Source organism: Medicago truncatula, chromosome 4, assembly GCF_003473485.1.
Source record: "Medicago truncatula cultivar Jemalong A17 chromosome 4, MtrunA17r5.0-ANR, whole genome shotgun sequence".
NCBI lineage: Eukaryota > Viridiplantae > Streptophyta > Magnoliopsida > Fabales > Fabaceae > Medicago > Medicago truncatula.
The window spans coordinates 16,159,806-16,174,389 of NC_053045.1; the positions used below are offsets into that span (position 1 = coordinate 16,159,806).

General features: G+C 37.4%; 1 protein-coding gene across 2 annotated transcripts; it reads left to right on the top strand.

Moving 5' to 3' along the window:
• The first annotated feature begins 11,739 nt into the window (after positions 1-11,739).
• Positions 11,740-14,238, top strand: LOC25479432 (S-adenosylmethionine decarboxylase proenzyme). 2 transcript variants are annotated; one of them, XM_024774877.2, is made up of 4 exons: positions 11,740-11,814; positions 11,927-12,005; positions 12,616-12,771; positions 12,889-14,238. In XM_024774877.2, exon 4 carries the CDS (start codon positions 13,041-13,043, stop codon positions 14,121-14,123), a length of 1,083 nt encoding a protein of 360 aa, XP_024630645.1. In that variant the 5' UTR covers positions 11,740-11,814; positions 11,927-12,005; positions 12,616-12,771; positions 12,889-13,040; the 3' UTR covers positions 14,124-14,238. The 2 variants fall into 2 exon arrangements, with proteins under 2 accessions (XP_024630645.1, XP_024630646.1); XM_024774878.2 differs by having other exon boundaries at positions 11,927-12,001.
• The last annotated feature ends 346 nt before the right edge of the window (positions 14,239-14,584 follow it).

Genomic DNA, 14,584 nt, shown 5'->3' on the forward strand with positions numbered 1-14,584 from the left:
GAGGTCTGGTGTGAGGAGGTTGAGGGAGTTTAATGTTGCGTTGTTAGGAAAATGGTGTTGGCGTTTATTGGTGGAGAAGAGTAGTTTTTGGTATAGGGTGTTGGTGGCGAGATATGGTAAGGAGGCTGGGAGGTTGGGGGCCGGAGTGGTTCTTCTTGGTGGCGAGAGATCGCTAATATTAGGGATGGGTTAGGTGGTGTTGGTGGCGGGTGGTTCCGAGAGTGTGTGTCTTGTTCGGTGGGGGATGGTGGAGATACTCTTTTTTGGCATGATCCGTGGTTAGGTGGTGTGCCGTTTTGTGTGCGCTTTAGGCGCCTTTTTGACCTTGCGGTTGATAAATCGTGTACGGTTGCTGACATGTTTTATGCTGGGTGGGAGGCTTGGGGGGGGGGGGTTGGTGTAACACCCCGTTACCCAAAAGTAATTCAATAACAAATATATATCAGAGTATTTCACCAAACGGGTATGCTACATTGCAATTTCAAAAAATCTTAAATAGAAAATGAAACTATTTAATTAAACCACTTGATAAAATATTAAAACATAGCAGCGGAATAGTTTTCAATCCAACAACAGCCTACGGCATTAAAGGCCTTAGCATAAGTCAACAATATTGTTCAAGAGACAATAAAAGGCTCCACACCACAATTCCAAAATTTGATACATGGAAGGAAATAAACAATAAAATAAATAATAGTTCCCATCCCACGTATCAGAGCCCTAGACACGACATTGAGCCACCACCAACTACTCAGGATCACCTGCAAGTTACCCATAGGAAGGGCAACATTTTCAAGCAGAAGGGGTGAGATTCACAACAATAAATATAGATATTAAATCTTCAATTGAATTTAACACCCTATAACCTCAAATACATCATCTTGCAAATATACATAATTAATTCACAAGCAACAACAACACCCTCATAACCCACTTAACAAGTATGTATACAATGTACATATTCACCAACAACCTTATCTAATCAAGTAACAACCACAATCAACAACTAAGACTCATGCAAATGACATGACAACACTGCTAAGACAACACCTTAGACTTCTCAATGGATGCAAATATGCATGTGGTACCAAACAGGACCGAAGCCCTCACCGCTTTTGAATGGTTAAAGCATTCATCAGGACCGAAGCCCTCACCGCTGTTGAGTAACTAGTACTCCAGGACCGAAGCCCTCACCGCTGTTTTATGCATATGCAATGGACCTACTTGTGTATATCTACATACAACTGACCATGCAATGCAACTCATTATGACTCCACTTTAATAATTATGTATGATTCAATGATTAGCATACATTTCAACCATCATCAGTAATCATCAATCCAGTAAATCAATCAACCAAAATAATGCATAATTATATGTAACCATGCTCAAAAACAACAACATCAACCACTACTATTCAAGCTAGCAAACAACACTCAGGAACTATACAGCTCGCCTCGCGAGCACAACTGCTCGCCATGGCGAGTTCACAAAAACACTAGCTCGCCATGGCGAGTTCAAGGCGAACTCGAGGTGAGTGAACATCAGGTGCTCTCGGGAAAAAATGTCATTTTCTCACTCAAATCCCATTTCTAAGTTCCCTATTCATCTTTTTAACCTAAAACTTTCACCATTCATCATTAATATCATCTAGGTACTTTAAACCATCCCCAAAACGTCTTATAACAACTTTTCAAAAATCAAGTTTTGATATGGGTTACTCGCCATGGCGAGTTGGACTGCTCGCGAGGCGAGCTATGAAGTTGCTCACTCGCCATGGCGAGCACAGCTACTCGCGAGGCGAGCGATGAACTTCTGTACGGGCAGAAAACTGGTTTTATCCAAAAATCCCATTTTTCTTCCAATCACTCCCCAAATCAGTTTACAGATACATAATTAAGTGTTCTATGCAACCAGAAACCAATTCTAACATCAAAAACATGCTTACAACCTCAAAATCCTCATTCTATCATAAAACCCCAAATTTCCAATTCCTCACCGAAACCTATTAAATACAAAATCAGAATTCAATAACTACATTCTTGAAGTAAACCTCACCCTTACCTTAATTCCGAATGAAAAATGCACAGCAAAAAGGTTTCCTCTGGTTCTAAGTTGTTCTTCTCTCCTTCTTCTCCCAAAGTTGGTTTTTACGTGAAAACTGGTTTTCTGACATCCATCCTTTTCTTAACTTCCCTTTAATTGTAACTCCCTACTATTTTCAATTAACTCCCCATAATTTCTATTAACTCCTATTAATTCCCCCAAACACCAAAATAATTATTATTTCATACTTATTCTAATTATTATTAAATAACTATATAATAAAATAATTCACCATATAAATCATCCAAAATCACACACACACACACACATATATATATATATATATATATATATATATATATATATATATATATACTCCGCATAAATCACCAAACATCATATATAAATATATATATATATATATATATATATATATATATATATATATATACTCCACATAAATCACCAAACATCATATATAAATATATATATATATATATATATATATATATACTCCACATAAATTAAAATAATTAATTATGACAACTAGGGCGTTACAACTCTCCCCAAATCACAGAATTTCGTCCTCGAAATCTTACCTCAAGCAAACAACTCCGGATACGAATCCCGCATCTTACTCTCCAGCTCCCAAGTCAAACTTTCACCAGTCGCTCCACCCCAAACGACTCTCACAAGAGGTATCTCTTTACCCCTCAAGAACTTCACCTTTCTATCATCAATCCTCAACGGCATAGTCTGAACTGTCAGGTTGTCCCTAACCTGCACATCATCATCCCTCGGAATCACATGTGAAGGATCCGCAACATACTTCCGAAGCTGAGAAACATGAAACACATCGTGCAAGTTCGAAAGATGAGGTGGCAAACCAACTCTATATGCCACTGTACCAACTCTCTCTGAAATCTGATACGGACCAATGAACTTAGGAGTCAACTTTCTCGACTTCAAAGCACGACCGACACCCGTCAAAGGAGTGACCCTCAGAAAAACATGATCACCCTCCTGAAACTCAAGATCCTTTCTTCGCTTGTCATGGTAACTCTTCTGTCGACTCTGCGAAGCTTTCATCTTTTCTCTTATCAATCTGACTTTCTCAGTAGTCTCATGAACCAAGTCCGGTCCCAACACAACACTCTCACCCGAGTCAAACCAGCATAAAGGAGTCCTACACCTCCGACCATACAAGGCTTCGAACGGTGCCATACCAATACTCGAGTGATAGCTGTTGTTATAGGTAAACTCAATCAAAGGCAAGTGACTATCCCAAGCTCCACCTTGCTCAAGCACACACACCCTCAACAAATCTTCCAATGATTGAATTGTCCTCTCCGACTGACCATATGTTTGAGGATGATAAGCTGAACTCAACCTCAACTTCGAACCCAAGGTGTCCTGTAAACTCTTCCAGAACCTAGAAGTGAACCTCGGATCTCTATCCGACACAATGCTCGACGGAACACCATGAAGCTTCACCACACTATGAATGTAAATCTCTGCCAACTGTGCTACTGGATAACTGATATTGATAGGAATGAAGTGTGCCGACTTCGTCAATCGGTCGACAACAACCCAAATAGCGTCATGCCCTCTCGGAGTGTTCGGTAAACTCGTCACAAAATCCATAGAGATACTGTCCCACTTCCACTCCGGTACATCTAACGGTGTCAACAACCCTGCAGGCTTCTGATGCTCAACCTTGGACTTCTGACAAATCAAACAGGCGTAAACGAACTGAGCAACATCTCTTTTCAAACCGGACCACCAAAACAGTTTCTTCAAATCATGGTACATCTTCGTAGCCCCCGGGTGAATACTCAGCCTACTCTTGTGACTCTCCTCAAGAATCAACTTCTTCAAATCATCATTGTCAGGAATACAGACTCTACCCCTGAACCTCAGTACACCCTGATCATCAACTTTAAAATCACTATCCTTAGTGTCATTACCTGAAGTCATCAAATCAACAAACTTCAAATCCTCTTTCTGAGCTTCTCGGATACTGTTCAAGAAGTCACTATCAATCTTCAACATCCCCAACTGTATACTCTGAGATGACAATTCACAGACAAGACTCATGTCTCTGAACTGTTATAGCAATTCAAATTCTTTCACCATCAAAGCAGACATGTACAAAGTTTTCCTGCTCAAAACATCAGCAACAACATTGGCCTTACCAGGATGGTAATTCAAACCAAAATCATAATCTTTCAGTAACTCTAACCACCTCCTCTGCCTCATGTTCAGTTCCTTCTGGTCAAATAAATACTTCAAACTTTTATGATCACTGAACACCTCAAATCTGGAACCATACAAATAATGCCTCCAAATTTTCAAGACAAAAACCACCGCAGCTAACTCCAGCTCATGTGTAGGATAATTTTTCTCATGAACACGCAACTGCCTAGAAGCATATGCTACCACCTTACCATCTTGCATCAGAACACCACCTAAGCCCAGCTTAGATGCATCACAGTACACAACAAACGGTTCTTCTGGTTTAGGCAAAATCAAAACAGGAGCAGTTGTCAATCTTCGCTTCAACTCATTGAAACTACTCTCACACTGAGCATCCCACACAAAAGATTTACCCTTACAGGTCAACTGTGTCAATGGAAGAGCCAATTTCGAAAACCCTTCTAAGAACCTGCAGTAATAACCAGCCAAACCCAGAAAACTTCTGATCTCAGTTACCGACTTTGGAGTCTCCCATTGTGATACCGCATCAACCTTTGAAGGATCCACTGCAATACCACTACCAGAAATAATGTGACCCAGAAAGCTTACTTCACTTAGCCAGAACTCACATTTCGACAACTTTGCATACAACCTACTTTCCTTCAACACTTGTAATACTATTCTCAGATGCTCTGCATGCTCCTCTTCATTCTTGGAATAAATTAAGATATCATCAATAAACACCACAACAAACTTATCCAGAAAAGCATGGAAGATTCGGTTCATGTACTCCATAAATACACTAGGCGCGTTAGTAACACTGAAAGGCATCACTTTGTACTCGTAATGACCATAACGTGTCCTAAAGGCCGATTTCTGCATATCCTCATCCTTCACCTTTATCTGATGATAACCAGACCTCAAATCAATCTTACTGAAAATCTTAGCACCAACCAACTGATCCATCAAGTCGTCAATTCTCGGAAGCGGATATCTGTTCTTTATCGTAACCTTGTTCAACTGACGGTAATCTATACACAGTCTCATACTACCATCCTTCTTCTTAACCAACAACACCGGTGCCCCCCAAGGTGAAACACTGGGTCTTACAAACTTCTTATCTAACAGATCCTCCAACTGTTTCTTCAACTCAGCTAACTCAGAAGCTGACATACGGTACGGTGCCATCGACACCGGCTTAGTTCCTGGAACAAGGTCAATTGAAAATTCAACCTCCCTCTCTGGTGGCACATCAGGAATCTCATCAGGAAACACTTCTGGAAATTCATTCACTACAGGTAACCCATCAATCACAGCTTGATTTTCTAACGACAATTGTGCCAGTAGAGAATACATCAGAATTCCATCACGTTCAAACTATTTCATCTGTTTTGTAGACAGAAGCTCAACTTCACCTTCTTCCTCAGCAGAAGAAAAATGCACCGTCTTACTAAAGCAGTTAATATGAACTCGGTTATACTCTAACCAATTCATTCCAAAGATAACATCCATACCCGTCAACGGCAGACAAACTAAATCAATCACGAAATCTCTACCAAACATAGATATAGGACACCGCAGACAAACAACCATTTCCCCTTTCATATCAGATACATCCAAACCCAACTTATATGCACATTCAATAGCAATAAAACAATGAGTAGCACCAGTATCAATAATAGCAATTAAAGGAGTACTATTAAAGAAACAAGTACCTCTGATAAGTCGGTCCTCATTAGGAGTCTGCGTACCAGTCAAAGCAAACACCTTCCCACCAGTTCTAGTCTTCTTCGGTTCAGGACACTGTAAACTAATATGACCTTCTCCATTGCAATTGTAACAGACAATGTCCCCACGCTTGCATTCAGCTAAACTGTGACCCTTCTGACCACACCTGAAGCACTTCCTATCATCTCTTCCACAAACATTACTCTTGTGGCCTTTCTCACCACACTTATAACAAACAATCTCAGCTGGAGCATCCCTCCTCTTGGGCCTCCTGTCATCACCCATCTTCTGTTTTCCCTTGTCAGTAGGAGCACTGTAAGGTTTAGGACGATTCTGATGTCCCTTACCCCTCATCTCACTCATTATCTTGTAATGAGCTTTGGTGTCCTCTTCATAGATTCTGCACCTATTAACCAACTCAGAGAAGACTCTGATCTGCTGATATCCAATAGCCCTTTTGATGTCAGCCCTCAACCCATTCTCAAACTTGATACACTTGGAGAACTCAGCTGTCTCCGCACTGTAATGAGGATAGAATGTGGCAAGCTCCACAAACTTTGCAGCATACTCTGTGACAGACATGTCACCCTGTTTCAACTCCAGAAACTCAATCTCTTTCTTACCCCTGACATCCTCTGGAAAATACCTGCCCAGAAACTCCTTCCTGAACATGGCCCAGGTTACCACAGCATCATCATGTTCCAACACAGGCAACAGACTAATCCACCAATCATCGGCCTCTTCAGCTAGCATGTGCGTCCCAAACCGCACCTTTTGAACCTCAGAACACTGCATGACCCTAAATATCCTTTCAATCTCCTTCAGCCATTTCTGAGCACCATCAGGATCATACCTACCCTTGAACGTCGGTGGATGATTCCTCAAGAAAGTTTCCAGCATCCTGGTTCCATCAGTACCAGTCTCAACCTTAGGTTGTTGTTGAACAGCTTGAGCTACAGCCTCAAGCGCAGCAACAAGGGCAGCATCACTACTTCCAGTCATCTCGAGGTTCTACATGACAAACAACAACTCAGAACAACAACAAAAAGCAACATTAAAGTTGACACTCTATCCTAGGTGGCTCAACACGACTCTACTACTTGGCCGGACGGACCAACCTGCTCTGATACCAAATTGTAACACCCCGTTAACCAAAAGTAATTCAATAACAAATATATATCAGAGTATTTCACCAAACGGGTATGCTACATTGCAATTTCAAAAAATCTTAAATAGAAAATGAAACTATTTAATTAAACCACTTGATAAAATATTAAAACATAGCAGCGGAATAGTTTTCAATCCAACAACAGCCTACGGCATTAAAGGCCTTAGCATAAGTCAACAATATTGTTCAAGAGACAATAAAAGGCTCCACACCACAATTCCAAAATTTGATACATGGAAGGAAATAAACAATAAAATAAATAATAGTTCCCATCCCACGTATCAGAGCCCTAGACACGACATTGAGCCACCACCAACTACTCAGGATCACCTGCAAGTTACCATAGGAAGGGCAACATTTTCAAGCAGAAGGGGTGAGATTCACAACAATAAATATAGATATTAAATCTTCAATTGAATTTAACACCCTATAACCTCAAATACATCATCTTGCAAATATACATAATTAATTCACAAGCAACAACAACACCCTCATAACCCACTTAACAAGTATGTATACAATGTACATATTCACCAACAACCTTATCTAATCAAGTAACAACCACAATCAACAACTAAGGCTCATGCAAATGACATGACAACACTGCTAAGACAACACCTTAGACTTCTCAATGGATGCAAATATGCATGTGGTACCAAACAGGACCGAAGCCCTCACCGCTTTTGAATGGTTAAAGCATTCATCAGGACCGAAGCCCTCACCGCTGTTGAGTAACTAGTACTCCAGGACCGAAGCCCTCACCGCTGTTTTATGCATATGCAATGGACCTACTTGTGTATATCTACATACAACTGACCATGCAATGCAACTCATTATGACTCCACTTTAATAATTATGTATGATTCAATGATTAGCATACATTTCAACCATCATCAGTAATCATCAATCCAGTAAATCAATCAACCAAAATAATGCATAATTATATGTAACCATGCTCAAAAACAACAACATCAACCACTACTATTCAAGCTAGCAAACAACACTCAGGAACTATGCAGCTCGCCTCGCGAGCACAACTGCTCGCCATGGCGAGTTCACAAAAACACTAGCTCGCCATGGCGAGTTCAAGGCGAACTCGAGGCGAGTGAACATCAGGTGCTCTCGGGAAAAAATGTCATTTTCTCACTCAAATCCCATTTCTAAGTTCCCTATTCATCTTTTTAACCTAAAACTTTCACCATTCATCATTAATATCATCTAGGTACTTTAAACCATCCCCAAAACGTCTTATAACAACTTTTCAAAAATCAAGTTTTGATATGGGTTACTCGCCATGGCGAGTTGGACTGCTCGCGAGGCGAGCTATGAAGTTGCTCACTCGCCATGGCGAGCACAGCTACTCGCGAGGCGAGCGATGAACTTCTGTACGGGCAGAAAACTGGTTTTATCCAAAAATCCCATTTTTCTTCCAATCACTCCCCAAATCAGTTTACAGATACATAATTAAGTGTTTTATGCAACCAGAAACCAATTCTAACATCAAAAACATGCTTACAACCTCAAAATTCTCATTCTATCATAAAACCCCAAATTCCCAATTCCTCACCGAAACCTGTTAAATACAAAATCAGAATTCAATAACTACATTCTTAAAGTAAACCTCACCCTTACCTTAATTCCGAATGAAAAATGCACAGCAAAAAGGTTTCCTCTGGTTCTAAGTTGTTCTTCTCTCCTTCTCCCAAAGTTGGTTTTTACGTGAAAACTGGTTTTCTGACATCCATCCTTTTCTTAACTTCCCTTTAATTGTAACTCCCTACTATTTTCAATTAACTCCCCATAATTTCTATTAACTCCTATTAATTCCCCCAAACACCAAAATAATTATTATTTCATACTTATTCTAATTATTATTAAATAACTATATAATAAAATAATTCACCACATAAATCATCCAAAATCACACACACACACACACACACACACACACACACACACACACACACACACACACACACACACACACACACACATATATATATATATATATATATATATATAAGTATAAGCATATACTCCGCATAAATCACCAAACATCATATATAAATATATATATATATATATATATATATATATATATATATATATACTCCACATAAATCACCAAACATCATATATAAATATATATATATACTCCACATAAATTAAAATAATTAATTATGACAACTAGGGCGTTATAGTTGGAGTTGGAGGAGGGGGTTGTGGGTGTGGGAGGAGGAGATGCTAGGGGAGTGTATTATTTTACTTGGTAATGTTTCTTTGTAGTGCAATGTGAAAGACACTTGGAGATGGCATCTGGATCCTATTGCAGGTTATACAGTCAGCAACGCTTATTTTTTACTGACTACTCTCGACATTCCTCAGGTGGAAGGTGCAGATGCTCTTGTTTGGCATAAACATGTCCCACTTAAGGTCTCAATATTTGCTTGGCGATTGGTAAAAAATAAGTTGCCTACACGATCAAATCTGATGCAACGTGGTATTCTCTCAGCTTCAGATGCGGGTTGTTTGTCAGGGTGCAGACAAATCGAGACTTCTCAGCATTTATTTATTTCTTGTAGTTTTTATGGCACTTTGTGGAGTCAAGTGCGGTCTCAGCTTCCGATGCGGGTTGTTTGTTAGGGTGCAGACAAATCGAGACTTCTCAGCATTTATTTATTTCTTGTAGTTTTTATGGCACTTTGTGGAGTCAGGTGCGGTCTTGGCTTGGTGTCTTAGGCCCCGACCCCATTATTGTCTCAGATCACTTCCTTCAGTTCTCTCATTCAGCAGGTGAAGTTCGTGCAAGGAGCTCTTTCTTGCAGCTTGTTTGGTTGCTTACTGTGTGGATCATTTGGAATGACCGTAATCAAAGGTTGTTTAACAATACAGGTAGCTCTATTGATCAGATGATAGATAAAGTAAAGCAGACCTCTCTTTGGTGGCTAAAAGCTCAAAATGTTGTTTTTGTTTTTGGGTTTCAATTGTGGTGGTCAAGTCCCTTGGCTTGTTTGCGACTAGGCTAATTTTTGTTTGACTATGTATATTTGTAAATACTCTTGAGCCTCCATGGTACATCTTGTACTTGGAGGTGCCCGTGGATTGTTAATATAAGTTCCATTTTTTATTGTAAAAAAAAAAAACATAATGTGAATATGAGAGAGAAAGTTGTCACAAAAGTTGTTAAAAATGGTTGTACAAATATCATTTCTCCAAAACCATTAGAGATTTAAGGCTAAAATATGGTTTTAGTCCCTGCAAATATGCCTCGTTTTGGTTTTAGTCCCTGTAAAAAAAATTGTTTTTGGTCCCTGCAAAATTTTTTGTTTTTTAAAATAGTCCCCGACCCCATTTTTGTGATGATTTGTATACGTGGCACATGATGACTGAACCTATTTTGTAGTTTTTGGTCCCTGCAAAATATTTTGTTTTTTAAAAAGGTCCCTGCAAAAAAAATAGAAATTTTTTTTTACAGGGACTAAAACCAAAACGAGGCATATTTGCAAGGATTAAAACCATATTTTAGCCGAGATTTAATTGGTTCGTGAGAAATGAAGGATAAAAAAAGATTGAGTTTTTCAAACTACACCCTGTTTAATTCTGGTTGCACCTCAACATGACAAAATGACCTTTCCATAAAATTTAATTTTCAAAAAGCATCTTCCTTTTTTCTTGGTTACACCCTAAAATCCCTCTTCAATTTAAGTAGGTCATGTAAACTTAATTTCAGTAGGTCATGTAAACTGAGTTTAAGTGTACATACTTAAACTCACTTTAAGTAGGTCATGTAAACCAAGTTTAAGTGCACATTTAAAAATTCAACCTTGTTCAATGATTCTACGTAATCTCAGTTTAAGTATGTACATGTAAACTTATTTTAAGTAGGTCATGTAAACTAAGTTTAAGTGTACATACTTAAACTCAGTTTAAGTAGATCATGTAAACTTAGTTTAAGTAGCTCATGTAAACTGAGTTTAAGTATACATACTAAAACTCAGTTTAAGTATGTACATGTAAACTTAGTTTAAGTAGGTTATGTAAACTAAGTTTAAGTAGATTATGTAAACTAAGTTTACATGAACCTACTTAAACTGAATTTAAGTTAACCTCAACAATGTAAAACTGAAACTGTCGTACAATGCAGTTGAACAAGAAGAAGAAAATTGAAACCAGCGTTATTGAAAAAGAAGAAAAAATTCGATTATTTAGATGCAATCGAGTATGAATGAAAGATGTTTTGATTCACTCTTTAATCTTCCATAGAGATTAATTGAACATCGAAATTGTTTGATCGTTGGTGGGTGAAAGAGTGAAATTTTAGAGTGACGATGAATGAAATCAAAATTTTTAAAAAATTTATATAAAAGAATAATTTTGATATTATCAAAAACTTTTTTAAAAAATTGGGTGTAACCAAAAATATATTTGATGTGAATAGAAAAACTCAAAAATCCTGACAAAAAAAAAAAAAAAAACTCAAAAAGATTCCATACCATTATTTCCAGCGATATGATCAAAATCATGAGGGTATTATTGTCATTCACCTCAGCCTCTATATAAACCACCCCGCTCCCTCCTCTTTATTAATAACCTAAACCAATTCCAATTCCAATTATTCTCTCTTCGCTCTTTCTTTCAGCTGTTTTTCTTTCGTTCCTCATTTTTCTTCATTCTCTGTAAGTGCATATTACGATTTTCCTTTTGCTTTTTTTCTTTTCAATTGTTTTGTTTTTGTGATGATTTCAATGTTTTGATTATTTTTTCTGTTTTTTATATTGTTCAATTTAGGTCATAACAATTCAGAATTCTGATTCATAAAAGGGGAATCGAGAAGCTTTAATCGGTCTTCGATTATTTACAATTGTAGGTATGATTCAATTTCTGAATGAATTTTATTTTCAATTTTTTCGTAATTTTTAGATTATTGTTTATGGTTTTAGGACGAAGAAACATGCTTGAATTTCTGAATGAATTAGAGATTGAATATAAAAAAGTTGAATGATAGCATAGCATTTAATGGTTGAATCCTAAAATTGATTATAAATTTCAATCATATATATGTTTCTTAAGAAAGTCTGTTTATTATAATTTCTGAAAAAAATTTGTTAATGTTCAACTTGTTAAAGATGCATTGTTTCACGCTGCATATTGAATTTGTTTTGATTTCACATTAATTAGTCACTATATTAAAAAAAATAGCCCATAAATCATGACATCTTGTGTTGATTTTTATTTTTTGGAATAAAAATACCATCTTGATTTGGTTGCATAGCTGTGTTAACTTTCAATTGCATTTGTAACAACTTGTTAAGAAATTGATATTGTTACCATCCAATTTTGATGTATGTATGTGTTGTTCATGCTATGCTATATTATTTCATGTTACATGTTGAATTTCTATGATTTCACATGTTATAGACATTTTGCAATTACCGGCTTATTTTTGTGTTTTACATTTTGATTTATTCTTTTTCCAGTAAAGTGTGAATGAACTAATGGAGTCTAAAGGTGGTAAGAAGAAGTCTAGCAGTAGTAATTCCTCCTTTTTGTACGAAGCTCCTCTCGGTTACATCATTGAAGACGTTCGACCTAATGGTGGAGTAGAAAAATTCAAATCACCTGATTACTCAAACGTAATAATTTCCCATTTCAATTTCAATTTCAATTTCAATTCCTTTGATTAATGTCTACATTATAAGATTGGTTGATTTGGCTTTGTTTTTTAACACCCTTTTTTCTTTATTATGCAGTGCACCCGCAAACCATCCTGACATTTTCTGGGTTCTGATATAGTTTGTAGGTTTTTCATTCTGCAAAATTATTCTAGTTTACTCCTCTCCTTTTTCTTGTCCTCCCTCCATATTCTACAAACTACAAAAATTATTTTCCCCTTTGATTCAAGATGGCCATGACAAACTCAGCTATCGGTTTTGAAGGCTATGAAAAGAGGCTTGAGATAACTTTTTTCGAAAACGGTGTTTTTTCTGACCCTGCTGGATTAGGCTTCCGGGCATTGTCCAAAGACCAAATTGACGAGATTCTGAAACCAGCAGAATGCACCATTGTTGACTCACTATCTAATGATTATGTTGATTCATATGTTCTTTCTGAGTCAAGCTTATTCATCTATGCGTACAAACTTATCATCAAAACCTGCGGGACTACCAAGTTGCTTCTGTCGATACCTGCCATTCTTAAGCTGGCTGATGGTCTTAACATTGCTGTGAAATCAGTGAGATACACTCGCGGAAGCTTCATTTTTCCTGGAGCTCAATCATTCCCTCACCGTAGCTTTTCTGAGGAAGTTGTTGTTCTTGACAGCTATTTTGGCAAACTAGGTTCTGGTAGCCAAGCTTATATGATGGGTGATGCTGATAAGTCACAAATTTGGCACATTTACTCTGCTAGTGCTAAGCTAGAAGCTTCACCGGAAGCTGTCTATGGCCTTGAAATGTGCATGACTGGTTTAGATAAAGAAAAGGCATCAGTGTTTTTCAAGTCCGATGCATCTTCAGCAGGTTTGATGACTAAGAATTCTGGAATCAGGAAGATCCTTCCAAAATCTGACATTTGTGACTTTGAATTTGAACCTTGCGGGTACTCAATGAACGGAATTGAGGGAAGTGCAATATCAACTATCCATGTCACCCCAGAAGATGGGTTCAGCTATGCAAGCTTTGAAGCAGTAGGTTATGACTATGAAGAGAAATCTCTGAATGAACTTGTTAGAAGGGTTTTAGCATGTTTCTATCCAGCTGAGTTTTCTGTTGCATTGCACATTGATACAAATGGTGAAAAACTTGACAAATTTCCTTTGGAGGTTAAAGGATACAACTGTGGAGAGAGGATCAGTGAAGTGCTTGGAGAAGATGGCGCTGTTGTGTACCGCACCTTTGTTCGAAACGATGGCTGCACATCTCCAAGGTCTACTCTGAAATGTTGCTGGAGCGAGGATGAGAACGAGGAGGAAGTTAAGGAGATATAATAGTACTTTTTTTCTTTATGTTGTGTTCTTGTTTATGTTTACTGTTATCAGGGTTGTTACCTGAATAAATTTTAAACTTTCCTTTTGAAAACGATTCAATAAACGTGTTGTGTTATGTTGCTTGTTCATTTTTTGAGTGTTATACTTGGAATGGATTATATCTCTAAAAGATATCATAAAATAAGGGAAATGCTTGAGATAGCGAGAAAGCATGAATTGTGATTGATTCAACAATAGTTCGGGACAACTTTATACAATAATATTTACATTGAAAAATAAGTAAAAATTAATGAGAAAGATGAAGATAATAATAATAAAAACAATATTTTCATCTTTGTCATTAATCTTTGTAAATATTATTATCTTCATCTTAATAATTGTTATAGAATATTATAAAGTAATAGATTAAAAATATGTGAAAGTATTATAAATAAAATCACATTAATCTTTCTCCCCCTTCA

Bases quoted from the DNA above. Each gene is read 5' to 3' on its own strand.
- LOC25479432 (XM_024774877.2), top strand. From the start codon at position 13,041: ATGGCCATGACAAACTCAGCTATCGGTTTTGAAGGCTATGAAAAGAGG.